We start from the raw sequence: 20282 nt of genomic DNA, 5'->3' as shown, positions 1-20282 counted from the left end.
GGAGCCGCACGGGCCATGAGCGGCGCGGCATGGCCACCGGAGCCGCCAAGGAGCCCGGAGCCGCCATGGAGCGCGCAGAGACCCGGAGCCGCCATGGAGCCGACCCGGAGCCACCCAGAGACCCCGGAGCCAACACAGAGACCCAGAGCCGCACGGAGACTCGGACCCGAAAGAAACCCCAGAGCCCCACGGAGACCCGGAGCGGACACGGAAACCCCGGAGCCATCCGGAGACCCCAGAGCCAACGTGGAGACTCGGAACCACCCGGAGACCCCACAACTGCCATGGAGACCCGGAGCCACCACGGAGACCCCGGAGCCACCACGGAGACCCGGAGCGGACACGGAAACCCCGGAGCTGCCCTGAGCCCCCAGAGCCAACGCGGAGCAACAGGCGCCGTCACGGAGACCCCAGCACCGCCGCAGAGCAACAGGCGTCACCGCGGAGACCCTGGTGCTGCCGCAGAGACCCCGGTGCCACCACGGAGCAACAGGCGCCGCGGAGCCCTCGTCACCGTGACAGACCCCCCCCGTCACCACGACAGACCCCCCGTCACCATGACAGACCCCCTGTCACCTTGACAAGACCCCCTGTCACCGTGACAGACCCCCTGTCACCGCGCCGTCCCCCGTCACCGCGACAGACCCCCCGTCACCATGACAGACCCCCCGTCACCGCGACAGACCCCCCGTCTCCGCGCCGTCCCCCGGCTCACCCAGTCGGCGGTGCAGAAGTTGACGGCCTCGGCGAAGTTGTAGCCCTGGTTGAAGCCGCTGTGGTAGGCGCGGGGGAAGGTGATGACGAACTCGCCGGCGCACTGGTTGGTCCGCACCACCTGCGAGGGGGGCAACACCGCGAGGAGGGGTGACAACACCGCGAGGAGGGGGGAGACAACACCGCGAGGAGGGGTGGTAACACCGCGAGGAGGGGGGAGACAACACTGCAAGGAGGGGTGACAACACCGCGAGGAGGGGTGACAACACCGCGAGGACGGGGGGGACAACACCGCGAGGAGGGGGGAGACAACACCGCGAGGAGGGGAGACAACACCGCGAGGAGGGGTGACAACACCGCGAGGAGGGGGGACACAACACCATGAGGAGGGGTGACAACACCGTGAGGAGCGGGGGGACAACACCGCGAGGAGGGGGGAAGACACCACGAAGAAGGGGGTAACGACACTGCAAGGAGGGGGGACAACCCCACAAGGAGGGGGATAACACCGTGAGAAGGGGTGACAACACCGCGAGGGGGTGCTCACGGGGACGCCGTGCGCCATGAGGGTGTTGGGGTTCATGAGGGTGACGAGCTGGTGCAGCAGGTCGGGCTGGCTCTCGAACAGCTCCGGCGTCAGCTTCTTCATCACCTCCTCCAGGTGCTCGGCCGCGAAGGAGGGCACCCCGTACCACGTCTTGGGCTCGCCCCTGCGGGGACACGGGGACACGGGTCAACCCCCCGTACCACGTCTTGGAGGGGGGACACGGCTTAACCCCCCCGTACCGTACAGGTACCCCGTACCCTGTCACCCCTGAGCAGGTGACAGGGTTTGGAGGGTGTCAAGAGCTCCAACCCCAACCCCATCCCACATCCTGGTGTCACCCCTGGGTGTGTGACAGGGTTTGGAGGGTGTCAAGAGCCCCTACCCCACATCCTGGTGTCACCCCTGGTGTTTGGGGGGGTGCCCCACACCCTGGCGTCACCCCTGGGTGTGTGACAGGGTTTGGGGGGTGCCCCACACCCTGGTGTCACCCCTGGTGTTTGGGGGGTGCCCCACGCCCCGGCGTCACCCCCAGGGCTCGGGAGGGTTCCGGCGCTGTCCCGTCCCCACCAGTGGAGGTAGTTGATGGAGTAGCTCCAGTGGTCCTCGATGTGCCAGCAGAAGGCCGAGAAGACCATGCCCACGTAGAGCCAGGGCACCTTCATGCCCGAGATGTCGGCGTTGATGTGGCAGAGCACCGACTGCTTCAGCACGGGCATCACGTTGAGGTTCCAGCCGCTGCGCGCGTACTCCTGCACGGGGACACGGGGACGGTGGGTGACACGGGGACACGGCGGGTGACACGGGTGACATGGGGACACGGACGTGGTGGGTGACACGGGGACACGGCGGGTGACGCGGGTGACGCGGGGACGCGCTCACCTCCTCCTCGGGCGACAACACCCGCTTGCCGTCGCTGATGGGGAAGCCGCTGCCGAACTCCTTGGAGTGGATGTCGGCGCCGTACTCCACCGTGACGTCCTCCTCGATGCTGTTCACCAGGCGCCAGAACTCCTTCTCCACCAGCTCCGTGGGCACCATCTGCGCACAGGGGGACACGCGGTGACGCAGGGGGACACGCGGTGACGCAGGGACCCCGCGGGGACACCGGGGACGCCGCGGCGGGCGCCACTCACGTGCACGGGCATGTTGAAGTAGTCGGCCTTGAAGGAGTCGGCCATCTCGCCGAAGCTCTGCAGCGAGTACTCGCGCGTCGCCTGCTCGAAGCCGAACGCCTCCGGCGGCCGCTTGCACTCCTGGGGGGCGGCGCGTCAGCCCCACGGCGCCGGGGGGCTGCCCCATAGCGCGGGGGACACCCCTATAGTGCCCTGGGGGCTGCCCCATAGCGTGGGGGGCTGCCCCATGGTGCAGGGAGCTCCCCTGTAGTGTGTGGGGGGCTGCCCCATAGCGAGGGGGGCTGCCCCACGGCACAAGGGGCACCGCTGTAGTGTGCGGGGGGCTGCCCCATGGCACGAGGGGCAACCCTATAGGTCATGGGAGGCTGCCCCATGGTATGGGGGGCTGCCCCATGGGGTGGGGGACACCCCTATAGTGCCCTGGGGGCTGCCCCATAGCGTGGGGGGCTGCCCCATGGCACAGGGAGCACCCCTATAGTGTGTGGGGGGCCTCCCCATGGCACGAGGGGCAACCCTATAGGTTGTGGGAGGCTGCCCCATGGGGTGGGGGACACCCCTATACTGTGCTGGGGGCTGCCCCATGGCATGGGGGGCACCCCACATCACAGGGGACACCGCCGCAGCGTGCGTGGCACCCACCCCACAGCACCCGTGACACCCCCATGGAGCATGTGACACCCCCCCAAGGCCCACAGGGCACCCTGGTGACAACGTGTGATCCCCCACTACGTGTGTGACACCCTCTGGGTGCGCAGGGCACCCTGGCGACGTGTGACCCCCCCACCATATGTGTGACTCCCCTCGGCACACAGGGCACCCCAGTGACACGTGTGACACCCCCCGGCACTCAGGGCACCCTGGTGACAACGTGTGACCCCCCACCATGTGTGTGACACCCTCTGGGTGCACAGGGTACCCCGGTGACAATGGGTGACCCCCTACCAGGTATGTGACACCCTCTGGGTGCACAGGGCACCCCGGTGACACACGTGTGACCCCCCCGCTGGTATGCAGGGCACCCTGGTGACAACATGTGACCTCCCACCATGTGTGTGACACCCTCTGGGTGCACAGGGCACCCCGGTGACAATGTGTGACCCCCCACCATGTGTGTGACACCCCCCCCGGCACACAGGGCACCCCGGTGACAACGCGTGACCCCCCGGTGCCACCCACCGCCATGACGCATTTGGGGCAGCGCCACACGCCCTTGGGGATCTCGGGCAGCGGCGGCAACAGGCAGAAGATGTGGTAGTTGTCGTCACAGCCGTCGCACAGCAGCAGCTTGTCGTCCTCGTCACCCCGCGAGCACATGCGGCACACGTAGGACTCCACCTGCGCCAGGCCGGGGGGTGTCCCGGGGTGTCCCCAGCGCCTCTGGGTGTCCCCAAGTGTCCCCAGCACCCCTGGGTGTCCCCGGGTGTCCCCAAGTGTCCCTGAGCAGCCCCAGGTGTCCCCAGCGCCCCAGGTGTCCCCAGCGCCCCTGGGTGTCCCCAGGTGTCCCCGGGTGTCCCCAGCGCCCCCGGGTGTCCCCAGAGCCCCCGGGTGTCCCCCGGCGCCCCCAGGTGTTCCCAGGTGTCCCCAGGGGTCCCCAGCACCCCCGGGTGTCCCCAGTGCCCCTGCGTGTCCCCAGCACCCCCAGGTGTCCCTGGGTGTTCCCAGTGCCCCCGGGTGTCCCCAGGTGTCCCCAGCGCCCCTAGGTGTCCCCAGGTGTCCCCAGCACCCGTGGGTGTCCCCCACGCCCCCGGGTGTCCCCGGGTGTCCCCTATGCCCTCAGGTGTCCCCAGTGCCCCTGGGTATCCCCAGATGTTCCCAGGTGTCCCCGGGTGTCCCCAGCGCCCTCGGGTGTCCCCAGGTGTCCCCAGGTGTCCCCACGTGTCCCCATGTGTCCCTGGGTGTCCCCAGGTGTCCCCAGCGCCTCCAGGTGTCCCCATGTGTCCCCGGGTGTCCCCACGTGTCCCTAGGTGTCCCTGGGTGTCCCCCGCGCCCCCAGGTGTCCCCAGGTGTCCCCGGGTGTCCCCATGTGTCCCTGGGTGTCCCCAGGTGTCCCCAGCACCCCCAGGTGTCCCCATGTGTCCCCGGGTGTCCCCACGTGTCCCCACGTGTCCCCAGGTGTCCCCGGGTGTCCCCCACGCCCCCAGGTGTCCCCAGATGTCCCCAGCGCCCTCGGGTGTCCCCAGGTGTCCCCGGGTGTCCCCACGTGTCCCCAGGCGTCCCTGGGTGTCCCCAGATGTCCACAGCGCCCCCAGGTGTCCCCAGGTGTCCCCGGGTGTCCCCCGCGCCCCGTCACTCACGAACTGGCTGTTGCTGTGGCTGCGCCGCAGCCGCATGCTCATCTTGGTGCAGGGCTCCGGGCTGTGCCGCAGCTCCTCCTTGGGCTCGCCCGGCTCCGCCGCCGCCTCCTCCTTCACCACCACCGTGGGGGGACACTCGGGGCCCTCCTTGTCTGGGGGGGGGACAGGGGGTGTCACCGGGCGCCCCGGCACCGCGGGGGTGTCACCGGGCGCCCCCGCTCACCCTTCTTGCGCAGGGTCTTGTCCTTGGCCACCAGCCCCAGCCCCAGCATCTTGGGGCCGGCCCCGTAGATCTGCAGCTTCTTCAGCTCCGGGTTCTTCTCGATGTCCTCCTCGGTGGGCTCGGGCTGCGGGGACGGCGCGGGGTTGGGGGGCGGCCCAGCCTGGGGGGCTGTCCCGGGTCAGGGGGTCCTGGGGGGGCTGTCCTGGGTTGGGGGTCCCAGGTCAGGGTCCCAAAGGGGCTGTCCCGGGTCAGGGGGTCCTGGGTCAGGGGGTCCCAGAGGGATGTCCCAGGTCAGGGGGTCCCAGGGGGATGTCCCGGGTCAGGGGGTCCCGGGTCACGGGGTCCCATGGGGGCTGTCCCGGGTCAGGGGGTCCTGGGGGGGGCTGTCCTGGGTCAGGGGGTCCCGGGTCAGGGGGTCCTGGGGGGCTGTCCCGGGTCGGGGGGTCCCAGGGGGATGTCCTGGGTCAGGGGGTCCTGGGTCAGGGGGTCCCAGAGGGATGTCCCGGGTCAGGGGGTCCTGGGGGGGGCTGTCCCGGGTCAGGGGGTCCCAGGGGGATGTCCTGGGTCAGGGGGTCCCAGGGGGGCTGTCCCGGGTCAGGGTGTTCTGGGGATCTGTCCCAAGTCAGTAGGTCCCAGGTCAGGGTCCCAGGGGGGCTGTCCCAGGTCAGGGTCCCAGGGGGGCTGTCCCGGGTCAGGGGGTCCTGGGTCAGGGGATCTTGTGGGGGGGCTGTCCCAGGTCAGGGGCTCCCAGGGCTCTGTCCCAGGTTTGGGGGCTCCCAGGGAGGCTATCCCAGGTTTGGGGTGTCCCAGGGTGTTCCAGGGGGGCTATCCTGGGTTTGGGGGCTCCCTGGGGGCTAGCCCGGGTTTGGGGGTGTCCCAGGGGGCTGTCCCGGTTCAGGGGTGTCCCGGGGGTCTGTCCTGGTCTGGGGGGTGTCCCAAGGGGCTGTCCCAGGTTTGGGGGGGGGTCCCAGGGGGCTGTCCCGGTTCGGGGGTCTCCCTGGGGGCTATCCCGGGTTTGGGGGCTCCCAGGGGGGCTATCCCAGGTTTGGGGTGTCCCAGGGTGTTCCAGGGGGGCTATCCCGGGTTTGGGGGCTCCCTGGGGGCTATCCCGGTTCAGGGGTGTCCCAGGGCTCTGTCCCGGGTTTTGGGGTGTCCCAGGGCTCTGTCCCGGTCCCGGCGGCACCTCCTGCTGCAGCCGCTTGGCGCGGCGCCCGTAGCTGCTGAACTTGGAGGGCTGCACGGCCTGGCGCAGCGGGATGCTGTGGGGCTTGTACTCGCGCTCCTTGTCCTGCCCCTCCAGCGGCCGGCACTGCTGGAGCGACGGGGACACGTGGGTGGCACTGCCACCACGTCCCCTCCCCGTGTCCCCCGTGTCCCCATGTCCCCGTGTCCCCATGTCCCCGTGTCCCCATGTCCCCGTGTCCCCGTGTCCCCTGGCGCAGCGGGATGCTGTGGGGCTTGTACTCGCGCTCCTTGTCCTGCCCCTCCAGCGGCCGGCACTGCTGGAGCGACACGTGGGTGTCCCCGTGTCCCCTCCCTGTGTCCCCATGTCCCCCGTCTCGCTCACCACGAGGTTGGCGCCCGATTGGTACATCTTGTAGCGGCACCGTGTCCCCCCGTGTCCCCATGTTCCCCCATGTCCCCTGTGTCTCCCCATGTCCCCTCGTGTCCCCGTCCCTCGCTCACCACGAGGTTGGCGCCCGACTGGTACATCTCGTAGGGGCGCCGTGTCCCCATGTCCCCTCGTGTCCCCCCGTGTCCCCATGTCCCCCCATGTCCCCTCCCTGTCCCCATGTCCCCCTCACCACCAGGTTGGCACCAGACTGGTACATCTCGTAGGGGCGCCGTGTCCTGCTGTGTCCCCATGTCCCCCACGTTCCCATGTCCCCCCGCGTCCCAGTGTCCCCTCGTGTCCCCTCATGTCCCCCCATGTCCCCATGTCCCCCTCACCACGAGGTTGGCTCCCGACTGGTACATCTCGTAGGGGTAGATGATGCGCTCGTAGGGGCACCGTGTCCCCCTGTGTCCCCATGTCCCCCCATGTCCCCATGTCCCCTTGTGTCCCTCCGTGTCCCCGTGTCCCCCCATGTCCCCATGTCCCCCCGTGTCCCCTCGTGTCCCCATGTCCCCCCGTGTCCCCCCATGTCCCCTCACCACCAGGTTGGCTCCCGACTGGTACATCTCGTAAGGGTAGATGATGCGCTCATAGGGGCTCCGTGTCCCCCTGTGTCCCCATGTCCCCCCGTGTCCCCCCATGTCCCCATGTCCCCCCGTGTCCCCTCGTGTCCCCTCATGTCCCCCCGTGTCCCCCCATGTCCCCTCACCACCAGGTTGGCTCCGGACTGGTACATCTCGTAGGGGTAGATGATGCGCTCGTAGGGGCTCCGTGTCCCCATGTCCCCCCGTGTCCCCCCATGTCCCCATGTCCCCATGTCCCCCCGTGTCCCCATGTCCCCCCATGTCCCCTCACCACCAGGTTGGCGCCGGACTGGTACATCTCGTAGGGGTAGATGATGCGCTCGTAGGGGCACCGTGTCCCCATGTGTCCCCTTGTGTCCCCTTGTGTCCCCGTGTCCCCATGTCCCCCCGTGTCCCCTCACCACGAAGTTGGCTCCGGACTGGTACATCTTGTAGGGGTAGATGATGCGCTCGTAGGGGCACCGTGTCCCCCTGTGTCCCCATGTCCCCCCGTGTCCCCCCATGTCCCCATGTCCCCCTGTGTCCCCATGTCCCCATGTCCCCCCATGTCCCCATGTCCCCCCGTGTCCCCCCCTGTCCCCTCACCACGAAGTTGGCTCCGGACTGGTACATCTCGTAGGGGTAGATGATGCGCTCCTAGGGGCACCGTGTCCCCCTGTGTCCCCATGTCCCCCCGTGTCCCCCCATGTCCCCATGTCCCCCTGTGTCCCCATGTCCCCCCGTGTCCCCCCATGTCCCCTCACCACCAGGTTGGCTCCGGACTGGTACATCTCGTAGGGGTAGATGATGCGCTCGTAGTGGGCGCGCAGCAGCGAGCCGATGTTCTTGCCCGACGGGTAGGCCAGGCGCTGCGCCACGCGCGCCCAGCGCCGGTCCTTGCAGATGGCCTCGTAGCCACCCTCCTCCAGCACCACCTGGACGGGGACGGACACCGCGACGGGTGACGGACACCGCGACGGGTGACGGACACCGCGACGGGTGACGGACACCGCGACGGGCACCGCGACGGGTGACAGGTACCACGACGGACACCGCGACGGGTGACGGACACCGCGACGGGTGACGGACACCGCGACGGGCACCGCGACGGGTGACGGACACCGTGACGGGTGACGGACACCGCAATGGGTGACGGATACCGCAATGGGTGACGGATACCGCGACGGGCACTGTGACGGGTGACGGACACCGCGACGGGTGACGGACACCGCGACGGGTGACGGACACCGCGATGGGCACGACGCGTGACGGACACCGCGACGGGTGATGGACACCGCGACGGGCACCGCGACGGGTGACGGGTACCACGACGGGCACCGCAATGGGTGATGGATACCGCGACGGACACCGTGACGGGTGACGGATACCGCGACGGGTGACGGGTACCACGACGGGCACCGCGACGGGTGACGGATACCGCAATGGGTGACGGATACCGCGACAGGCACTGTGACGGGTGATGGATACCGCGACAGGCACTGTGACGGGTGCCACAACGGGTGACAGATACCGCAACGGGCACCGCGACGGGTGACAGGCACCGTGACGGGCAGCACAACGGGTGACGGACACCACAACAGGCACCGCGACGGGTGACAGACACCACAACGGGCACCGCAGTGGGTGACGGATACTGCAATGGGTGACAGATATCACAACGGGTGACGGATACTGCGACGGGCAGCACGACGGGTGACAGACGCCGCAAGGGGCACCGCGACGGGTGACGGATACTGCAATGGGTGACGGATACCGTGACGGGTGACGGACACCGCGACGGGCAGCACGATGGGTGATGGACACCACAACGGGCACTGCGACGGGTGACGGACACCACAATGGGCACCATGGTGGGTGATGGATACCACAACGGGCAGCGCGATGGTTGATGGGCACCGCGACGGGCACAGGGCACCGTGACGGGTAACGTGATAGGTGACGGGCACCGCGGTGGGTGACGGACACCACAACGGGTATCGTGACGGGTGACGGATACCACGACGGGCATCGCGACGGGGGACGGGCACCGCGACGGGCACAGGGCACTGCAACAGGCACCACAATGGGTGATGGACAGCACGATGGGCAGCGCGGTGGGTGACAGGTGCCGCAACGGGCACCGCGACGGGTGACGGATACCGCGACGGGTGACGGATACCGCGACGGGTGACGGACACCGCAACGGGCACCACGACGGGTACCATGAAGGGCACCAGGCACCATGACAGGACCATGACAGGCACCGTGACGGACACCCGAACACCGCGATGGGCGCCGTGACGGACACCGGGCACCGTGACGGGCACCCAGACACCGCAACGGGTATCGCAACAGGCACCTGGGCGCTGTGACGGGCACCCGGACACGTGACAGACACCGCGACAGACACGCGGACACGCGACGGGCACCGTGACACCCGGGCAGACACGTGGGATGGACACGCGGGACACACGGATGGGACACACAGGACACGGGATGGACGCACGGGACGCACACGCAGGAGGTACACGCGTGGGACACACGGACGGGACATGCAGGACGGACACACGGGACGTGCAGGACACGGGACGGACACACGGGACGTGCAGGACACGGGACGGGCACACGGGACACGCTGGACATGTGGGTTGGACACACGGGACGCACACGCGGGACATGCAGGACACATGGAACGCACATGCGGGACAGATACGCAGGACACGGGACGCACACGCGGGACACGCAGGACACCCAGCACACTCAGGACACGGGGGACGGACACGGGGGACAGACACGCGGGACACGTGGGATGGACACGCAGGACGCGCGTGCAGGACGCATGGGCCGCACGCGTGGGACACGCAGGACACCCAGCACACGCAGGACACGCGGGACGGATGGGGCGCAAACGCAGGACACGCGGGATGGACACACGAGATGGACACGCGGGACGGACGGGACGCACATGTGGGACACGCAGGACACCCAGCACACACAGAACACGCAGGACAGACACGGGGGACGGACACGGGGGACGGACACGGGGGACGGACACGGGGGACGGACACGGGGGACGTGCAGGACACGTGAGATGGACAGGCGGACACGCGGGATGGACACATGGACGGACTGCACACGTGGGACGGACACGCGGGATGGACACGTGGGTCAGACACACGGGACGCACACGCGGGACACGCAGGACACGGGACGCACACGCGGGACACGCGGGACACCCAGCACACGCAGGACACACGGGACGGACACGCGGGACGCACACGGGCCGCACACGCGGGACACGCGGGACACGGGACACACACGTGGGACACGTGGGACACCCAGCACACGCAGGATGGACACACGGGATGGACACGTGGGACATGCATGTGGGACGCGCAGGACACGTGGGATGGACAGGCGGACATGCGGGATGGACACACGGACGGACCGCACACGTGGGACGGACACGCGGGATGGACACGTGGGTCAGACACACGGGACACGCAGGACACGCGGGACGCACACGCGGGATGGACACGCGGGACAGACACGGGCTGCACACGTGGGACACGCGGGACGGACACGCGGGATGGACGGGCCGCACACGCGGGACACGCAGGACACATGGGCCACACACGCAGGACGCCCAGGACACCCAGCACACGCAGAACACGCAGGACAGACACAGGGGACGGACACGGGGGACGGACACGCGGGACGGACACGCGGGACACATGGACGGGACCCCCGGACCGGACCCCGCGCCGCGCGCCCACCTTGCTGAGGCTGTAGAGGTCCAGGATGCGCCGCTCCACGTTGGGGATCTTGAGCGACGAGCCCTGGATCTCCCAGAACTTGGCGATCTGGTCCAGGTAGTTGAGCTTGACCCGCGTCTGCGCCTGCGGGGACAGCGGGGGGACACGGGGTGAGGGGACAACGGGGACATGGGGGGACACGGGGTGAGGGGACGGCGGGGGGACGGGGGGGGGACAAGGGGACAGCGGGGGGACACGGGACAGCGGGGGGACACGGGGTGAGGGGACAGCGGGGACACGGGACAGCGGGGACACAGGGGGGACAAGGGGACAGCTGGGGGACACGGGGACAGCAGGGGGACATGGTGAGGGGACGGCGGGGGGACATGGGGGGGACCAGGGGACACCAGGGGGACACAGGGGGGACAAGGGGACAGCGGGGGGGACACGGGGTGAGGGGACGGCGGGGGGGACCAGGGGACAGCGGGGGGGACAGGAGGGACGAGGGGACAGCGGGGGGGACACGGGGCAGACCAGGGGACAGCAGGGACATGGTGGGGACGAGGGGACAGTGGGGGAACGAGGGGACAGCAGGGGGACGAGGGTGAGGGGGACAGCGAGGGGGATACGGTGGGGACATGGGGGGACATGGGGGGGACATGGGGGGACATGGGGGACACAGGAGGGAAGGTGACAGCGGGGACACGCTGGGGGCCATGGGGGCTGTGACATGGAGGGACATGGGGGGGGATGCAGGGGACACGGTGGGGTCAGGGGACAATGGGGGGCCGCGGGGGGGACACAGGGAACCGCGGGGGGGACATGGGGACACACAGAGGGTCACGGGGACACGGGGGACACATGGGGACACAGAGGGGGGTCATGGGGACACACAGGGACACGCAGGGGGACACGGGGACACACGGAGGGGGACACAAGGGGCCGCGGGGGGTCATGGGGATGCATTGGGGACACAGGGACACGTGGGGACACACAGGGGGTCATGGGGACATGTGGGCGGTCACAGGGACACGCGGGGGGACACGGGGACATGCAGGGGATCACAGGGACATGCAGGGGGACACGGGGGGGACACAGAGACGCGTGGGGGGGACACAGGGATACGGAGGGGACACGGGGACACGCGGGGGTCACGGGGGCTGCGCGAGGGGACACAGGGACGTGTGGGGGGGGACACAGGGACGCGCGGGGGGGACACGGGGACACGGAGGGGACACAGGGACATGCAGGGGGACACGGGGGGACACAGGGACGCGTGGGGAGGACACAGGGATATGGAGGGGACATGGGGACGCTCGGGGGGGGACACGGGGCCACGCGGGGGATCACAGGGACATGTACGGGGACACGGGGGGACACGAGGACACGCGGGGGACACGCAGGGGACATGCGGGGACACGGGGACATGCAGGGGATCACAGGGACATGCAGGGGGACACGGGGGGACACAGGGGGACACGGGGATGTGCGGGGGGGACCACGGGGGGACACGGGGACCCGGAGGGCGTGCGGGGGACACGGAGGGGACACGGGGCCACGCGGGGGATCACAGGGACATGCAGAGGGACACGGGGGGACACGGGGACCCAGAGGGGGCGCGGGGGGACACGGGGACACTCGGGGGGGGACACGGGGCCACGTGGGGGATCACAGGGACATGCAGGGGGACACGGGGACCCGGAGGGGACACACGGGGCCGCTCGGGGACATGGGGGCCCGCGCGGGGGGAAACAGGGACGCGCTGGGGGGACACAGGGACATGCAGGGGGACATGGGGGGACAGGGGGACCCAGAGGGGACACACGGGGACGCTCGGGGGCACGGGGCCGCGCGTGAGGGGACACAGGGACGTGCTGGGGGGACACAGGGACATGCAGGGGGACACGGGGGGACACGGGGACCCGGAGGGGACACACGGGGCCGCCGCCACCTCCAGCTCGTTGAGCCGCTGGATCCGGGGGGTGAAGCGGAAGTTGTCGACCTCCACGGCGAAGGGGGGGCTGCCAGTCCTGGGGGGGGACCACCGGGGGGGACACGGGGGGGGGGACACGGTGGACGGCGCCGCCCCCCCCACGGCGCCACCAGACAAAGGCCGGCGCCGGCGGCCATGTTGGCTGCTGCCACCGGCCCCGCGCGGGGGGGACACGGGGACGGGGGGGGGGTGCGGGCGGGCGGGGGGGACACCCCCCCCCCCATGGGACACGGCCCGGCCACCCCCCCCCCCCCCGTGCTCCCCCCCGCTGCTGTTTACCGGGAACAGGCGGCGCTTCCGGTACCGGCACCGGGTGTCTGCACCCCCCCCAGGGGGTTATCCCACTTCCCGGGTATTTACCCCCTCGCACACCGGGATTGACCCCCTCACACGTGGGTATTTACCCCCTCGCACCCCGGTATTTACCCCCTCGCACACGGGGATTTACCCCCTCGCACACGGGGATTTACCCCCTCGCACACCGGATTGACCCCCTCGCACACCGGGATTGACCCCCCTTACACACGGGTATTTACCCCCCTCACACGTGGGTATTTACCCCCTCGCACCCCGGTATTTACCCCCTCGCACACGGGGATTTACCCCCCTCGCACACGGGGATTTACCCCCTCGCACACCGGGATTGACCCCCTCGCACACCGGGATTGACCCCCTCGCACACCGGGATTGACCCCTCGCACACGGGTATTTACCCCCTCACACGCGGGTATTTACCCCCTCGCACACGGGTATTTACCCCCTCACAGCCCGGTATTTACCCCCTCGCACACCGGTATTTACCCCCTCGCACCCTGGTATTTACCCCCTCACACCCCGGTATTTACCCCCTCGCACACCAGGATTTACCCCCTCGCACACTGGGATTGACCCCCTCGCACACTGGGATTGACCCCCTCGCACCCCGGTATTTACCCCCTCACACACTGGGATTTACCCCCTCGCACCCCAGTATTTACCCCCTCGCACCCCGGTATTTACCCCCTCGCACACTGGGATTTACCCCCTTGCACACACGGGTATTTACCCCTGCACACACAGCTGTTTACACCTGGGTATTTACCCCCTCGCACGCGGGTATTTAGCCCTGCACACACAGCTGTTTACACTCGGGGATTTACTCCCTCACACATGGGTATTTACCCCCTCACACATGGATATTTACTCCCTTGCACATGGGTGTTTACACACGGGTATTTACCCCCTCACACACGGGTATTTACCCCCAGGTATTTACCCCCTCACACAGGGGGATTTAGCCCGTCACACACGGATATTAACTCCCTCGCACATGGGTATTTACCCCCTCACGTACAGGGATTTACCCCCTCACACACGGATATTTACCCTCTCGCACATGGGTGTTTACAGCTGGGTATCTACCCCCTCACCTACAGCGATTTACCCCCTCGCACACCAGAATTTACCCCCTCGCACACACGGGTATTTACCCCCTCACACACAGGTATTTACCCCTGCACACACAGCTGTTTACAGCCGGGTATTTACTCCCTCGCACACGGGTATCTACCCCCTCACGTACAGGGATTTACCCCCTCACACCCGGGTATTTACCCCCTCACACCCGGGTATTTACCCCCTCGCACATGGGTATTTACTCCTGCACACACAGCTGTTTACACAGCTGTTTATTTATCCCGTCACACACGAGTATTTACCCCTTCACACATGGGTATTTACACATGGGTATTTACCCCCTCACACAGGGGTATTTACCCCTTCACACAGGGGTATTTACACATGGGTATTTACCCCCTCACACGGGCGTATTTACACACAAGGATTTACCCCCCTCACACACGAGAATTTACCCCCTCACACACGGGTGTTTACACGTGGCTATTTGCCCCCTCGCACACAGGGATCTACCCACTCGCACATGGGTGTTTACACAGGGGGATTTACCCCCCTCACGCACGGGGATTTACCCCCCAGCAGCCATTTACCCCACTGAGTCCCTGCCCCCTTCCCCCCCTGGGGATTTCTACCCCAGCACCCGGGTGTTTATGGTCCCCATGGGGGTATTTACCCCCCAGCACCCAGGTGTTTATGGCCTCCATGGGGGTATTTACCCCCCAGCAGTGTTTATGGTCCCCATGGGGGTATTTACCCCCCAGCACACGGTGTTTACCTGCCCCCACGTCGCAGGGGGTATTTACCTGCTTAGGGGCCTCTAGGTGGGTGTCCCCCTGCACCAGACGGGGTATTTACCCCCTCGCAGCCCTCTAGGGGGGTATTTCCCACATTGCCGGGGGTATTTACCCCCTCACAGCCCTCTAAGGGGGTATTTCCCACATTGCCGGGGGTATTTACCCCCTCGCAGCCCTCTAGGGGGGTATTTCCCACATTGCCGGGGGTATTTACCCCCTCGCAGCCCTCTAGGGGGGTATTTCCCACATTGCCGGGGGTATTTACCCCCTCGCAGCCCTCTAAGGGGGTATTTCCCACATTGCCGGGGGTATTTACCCCCTCGCAGCCCTCTAAGGGGGTATTTCCCACATTGCCGGGGGTATTTACCCCCTCGCAGCCCTCTAGGGGGGTATTTCCCACATTGCCGGGGGTATTTACCCCCTCGCAGCCCTCTAAGGGGGTATTTCCCACATTGCTGGGGGTATTTACCCCCTCGCAGCCCTCTAGGGGGGTATTTCCCACATTGCCGGGGGTATTTACCCCCTCACAGCCCTCTAGGGGGGTATTTCCCACATTGCCGGGGGTATTTACCCCCTCGCAGCCCTCTTGGGGGGTATTTCCCACATTGCTGGGGGTATTTACCCCCTCGCAGCCCTCTAGGGGGGTATTTCCCACATTGCCGGGGGTATTTACCCCCTCGCAGCCCTCTAAGGGGGTATTTCCCACATTGCCGGGGGTATTTACCCCCTCGCAGCCCTCTAAGGGGGTATTTCCCACATTGCGGGGGGTATTTACCCCCTCGCAGCCCTCTAGGGGGGTATTTCCCACATTGCCGGGGGTATTTACCCCCTCGCAGCCCTCTAAGGGGGTATTTCCCACATTGCGGGGGGTATTTACCCCCTCGCAGCCCTCTTGGGGGGTATTTCCCACATTGCTGGGGGTATTTACCCCCTCGCAGCCCTCTAGGGGGGTATTTCCCACATTGCCGGGGGTATTTACCCCCTCGCAGCCCTCTAAGGGGGTATTTCCCACATTGCCGGGGGTATTTACCCCCTCGCAGCCCTCTAAGGGGGTATTTCCCACATTGCCGGGGGTATTTACCCCCTCGCAGCCCTCTAGGGGGGTATTTCCCACATCGCCAGGAGTATTTACCCCCTCACAGCCCTCTAGGGGGGTATTTCTCACATTGCGGGGGGTATTTACCCCCTCACAGCCCTCTAGGGGGGTATTTACCCCCTCGCAGCCCTCTTGGGGGGTATTTCCCACGTCGCGGTGGGTATTTACCCCCTCGCAGCCCTCTAGGGGGGTATTTCCCACATTGCCAGGGGTATTTACCCCCTCGCAGCCCTCTAGGGGGGTATTTCCCGCATCGCAGGGGGTATTTACCCCCTCAGAGGCCGGCAGGTGACACAGAGGGTATTCACCCGCTACAGGCGGTTACCGCCTGTGTCACGGCGGGTGTTCACCCGCTCACGTACCTGCTCGCGCTGTAGTGGGTATTTACCCCCTTATCCCTGTGCTCGCGCTGTAGGGGGTATTTACCCCCTCGCAGGCGCGTGGCCGGGTCCCGTACCCCCGTTTTCAGGGGTATTTACCCCCCGGGACCCCATGGGCAGGTCCTGCCCCTGCTGCTGGGGGTATTTACCCCCTCGTGCCCCTATATGCAGGTAATGCCGCGGTTGTGACAGGTATTTACAACGTGGGTTCACCCACTTTGTGGGGGGTATTTACCCCCTTACGAGCCCGTAAGCACCGGTCCCCCACACCGGGGGGGTATTTACCCCCTCACAGGCCTGTGCGGGTGTTACCCGTATTTTTGTGGGCATTTCCCATGTTTCGGGGGGTATTTACCCCCTCACGGACCCCTAAATGAGCGCTACCACGTCTCAGCGGGTATTTACCCCCTCACAAGCCCGTGAACGGGTGTTCCCTGCACCTTAACGGGTATTTAACCCCTCACAGTACGACTGACGTTTCGGGGGGTATTTACCCCCTCGGGGGCCCGCGAGCCGGTACGACTGACGTTTCGGAGGTATTTACCCCCTCATTGCCCCATGAACGAGCACTGCCATCACCTCAGTGGGTATTTACCCCCTCATGGGCCCGTCGACGGGTGTTCCCCCCCTTTTAGTGGGTATCTACCCCCTCACATGCCTGTGAGCAGATACCACCCGTGTTTTGGTGGGTATTTACAGCCCTCGCACCCCCGTGACCGGCTGTTCCCCACGGTATTGACCCCTAAACACCCCTGACCGGTTGTTCCCGGCGGGTATTTACCCCTCACACTGCCAACCAGCTGTTCCCCGTGGGTATTTACCCCCTCTCACCCCCTGGACTGGCTGTGCCCCGTGGTATTTACCCCCTCAGACCGGCTGTTCCCCTCTCCCCGCCATATTTACCCCCTCACAGCGGCTGTTCCCCGTCTCCCCACAGGTATTTACCCCTCACACCCCCTGACCGGCTGTTCCCCGCAGTATCTACCCCCTCACACCGGCTGTTTCCGTCTGCTTGCTGTATTTACCCCTCACACCGGTTGTCCCCCGCAGTATTTACCCCCTCGCAGCTGCTGCCCCGTCTCCCGGGGGTATTTACCCACCTCGAACCAGCCATTCCCTGCAGTATTTACCCCCTCACACAAGCTGTTCCCCGGGGTATTTACCCCTCACACCGGCTGTTCCCCTCCCCCCGCGGTATTTACCCCCTCGCACCGGCTGTTTCCGTCTCCTTGCCGTATTTACCCCTCACACCAGCTGTTCCCCGTGGGTATTTACCCCCTCACATCGACTGTTCCTCTCTCCTCATGCGTATTTACCCCTCATACCGGCTGTCCCCATCTCCCGTGGTATTTACCCCCTCGCACCGGCTGCTCCAGGCCGTATTTACCCCTCACCCCGGCTGTTCCCCTCTCCTCGCGGTATTTACCCCCTTGCGCCGCCTGTCCCTGTCTCCCCGCGGTATTTACCCCCTCACCCCGGCTGTTCCCCGCTCCCCGCGGGTATCTACCCCCTCGCACCGGTTGTTCCGTCTCCCCGCAAGTATTTACCCCCCGCGCCGCCCCTTCCCCGCCGTATTTACCCCCCGCGCCGCCCCTTCCCCGCCGTATTTACCCCCGCGCCGCCCCTTCCCCGCCGTATTTACCCCCCGCGCCGCCCCGTCCCCGCCGTATTTACCCCCCGCGCCGCCCGTCCCCGCCGTATTTACCCCCCGCGCCGCCCCTTCCCGCCGTATTTACCCCCCGCGCCGCCCCTTCCCCGCCGTATTTACCCCCCGCGCCGCCCCTTCCCCGTCGTATTTACCCCCCGCGCCGCCCCGTCCCCGCCGTATTTACCCCCCGCGCCGCCCCTTCCCCGCCGTATTTACCCCCCGCGCCGCCCCTTCCCCGCCGTATTTACCCCCCGCGCCGCCCCTTTCCCGCCGTATTTACCCCTCGCGCCGCCCCTTCCCCGCCGTATTTACCCCCCGCGCCGCCCCTTCCCCGCCGTATTTACCCCCGCGCCGCCCCTTCCCCGCCGTATTTACCCCTCGCGCCGCCCCGTCCCGCCGTATTTACCCCCCGCGCCGCCCGTCCCCGCCGTATTTACCCCCCGCGCCGCCCGTCCCCGCCGTATTTACCCCCCGCGCCGCCCCTTCCCCGCCGTATTTACCCCTCGCGCCGCCCCTTCCCCGCCGTATTTACCCCCCGCGCCGCCCCTTCCCCGCCGTATTTACCCCCCGCGCCGCCCCTTCCCCGCCGTATTTACCCCTCGCGCCGCCCCGTCCCCGCCGTATTTACCCCCCGCGCCGCCCCTTCCCCGCCGTATTTACCCCCCGCGCCGCCCCTTCCCCGCCGTATTTACCCCTCGCGCCGCCCCGTCCCCGCCGTATTTACCCCCCGCGCCGCCCCTTCCCCGCCGTATTTACCCCCCGCGCCGCCCATCCCCGCCGTATTTACCCCTCGCGCCGCCCCTTCCCCGCCGTATTTACCCTCGCGCCGCCCCTTCCCCGCCGTATTTACCCCCCGCGCCGCCCCGTCCCGCCGTATTTACCCCTCGCGCCGCCCCGTCCCCGCCGTATTTACCCCCCGCGCCGCCCCTTCCCCGCCGTATTTACCCCCGCGCCGCCCATCCCCGCCGTATTTACCCCTCGCGCCGCCCCTTCCCCGCCGTATTTACCCCTCGCGCCGCCCTTCCCCGCCGTATTTACCCCCCGCGCCGCCCCGTCCCGCCGTATTTACCCCCCGCGCCGCCCCGTCCCCGCCGTATTTACCCCCCGCGCCGCCCCGTCCCCGCCGTATTTACCCCCCGCGCCGCCCCTTCCCCGCCGTATTTACCCCTCGCGCCGCCCGTCCCCGCCGTATTTACCCCCCGCGCCGCCCCTTCCCCCGTATTTACCCCTCGCGTCGCCCCTTCCCCGCCGTATTTACCCCTCTGCGCCGCCCCTTCCCCGCCGTATTTACCCCTCGCGCCGCCCGTCCCCGCCGTATTTACCCCCCGCGCCGCCCGTCCCCTCTCCCCGCGGTCCCCCCGGTCCCCCCCGGTCCCGCCGCCCCGCTCGCACTCACGGCGGGCGGGCGGATCTTGCAGATCCCGCTCTTCTCCGCGATGGGCCGGATCTTGGCGATGTAGCCCAGCGGGTCGCGGAACTCGGCCCAGCTGGGCTCGAACACGGGGCACTCGGGCGGCGGCAGAAAGTCCTCGGGCGGCTCCAGCTCGGCGCCCGCCCACGGGCCCGGCTCCCCCCGGCCGGGCCGCCGCGCCGCGCGCTCCTCCCGCTCCTTGCGCGGGCTCCGCTCCTCGCCCGCCGCCCGCCGCGCCCGCCCGGCCCGCGCCGCCTCCTCGAGCGCCGCCTCGTCGGGCCGCGCCGGGGCCTCCTCGCCCGCCGCCGCCGCCGTCGCCTCCCACTCGGCCCAGCCGCCCTCCCGCTGCTGCTGCTGCTGCTCCGCCGCCGCCGCCATCCCCCGCGGCGCCTCGGGGCCGCCCCTCAGGGCGCCATCGCGGGGCCCTCCCGCCGCTCACGCGCGAGGCCGCCGCGCTCCGCCGGGCCCGGCCGCCGCCGCCGCCGCCATCTTGGGCGCCCTCCCTCCTCCTCGCTCCCGCCCGCCCCCCCCGCGCCGCGCGCACGCGCGCTGCCCCGCGCCTGCGCACACGGCGCGCTGCGTCAGCCGCGCGCGCGCCGCCGCCGTGTCCTTCCGCCCGCCCGCCCGCGCGGGGGCGCGAAAGGAGTCCGCGAGGCCCCGCCCCCGCGCAGGGATCCGCGGCGGCGCCGCGCCGCGGCCGGGACTCCTTGCGCACGTTTAA

The 20282-nt window shown here is 68.1% G+C and overlaps 1 protein-coding gene across 1 annotated transcript in view; it reads right to left on the bottom strand.

Annotated features, from left to right (window-relative positions):
• Window positions 1-19939, bottom strand: part of LOC104566341 (lysine-specific demethylase 5C-like) — a 35439-nt gene extending 15500 nt beyond the window's left edge. The window contains 14 exon segments of the mRNA XM_088539187.1: window positions 716-835; window positions 1262-1424; window positions 1829-2010; window positions 2141-2299; window positions 2395-2514; window positions 3571-3729; window positions 4689-4840; window positions 4912-5035; window positions 6095-6223; window positions 7854-8024; window positions 10866-10988; window positions 12796-12864; window positions 12866-12874; window positions 19547-19939. Coding sequence (XP_088395313.1) covers window positions 716-835; window positions 1262-1424; window positions 1829-2010; window positions 2141-2299; window positions 2395-2514; window positions 3571-3729; window positions 4689-4840; window positions 4912-5035; window positions 6095-6223; window positions 7854-8024; window positions 10866-10988; window positions 12796-12864; window positions 12866-12874; window positions 19547-19939 — 2073 coding nt within the window.
• Between the last annotated feature and the right edge of the window lie 343 nt (window positions 19940-20282).

The sequence above is a fragment of the Tinamus guttatus genome, unplaced genomic scaffold (assembly GCF_059628265.1).
Source record: "Tinamus guttatus ecotype Peru unplaced genomic scaffold, ASM5962826v1 Tinamus_guttatus_pri_ptg001469l, whole genome shotgun sequence".
In the NCBI taxonomy this organism is placed as follows: Eukaryota; Metazoa; Chordata; class Aves; order Tinamiformes; family Tinamidae; genus Tinamus; species Tinamus guttatus.
This window is presented reverse-complemented; position numbering and strand designations above follow the sequence as displayed.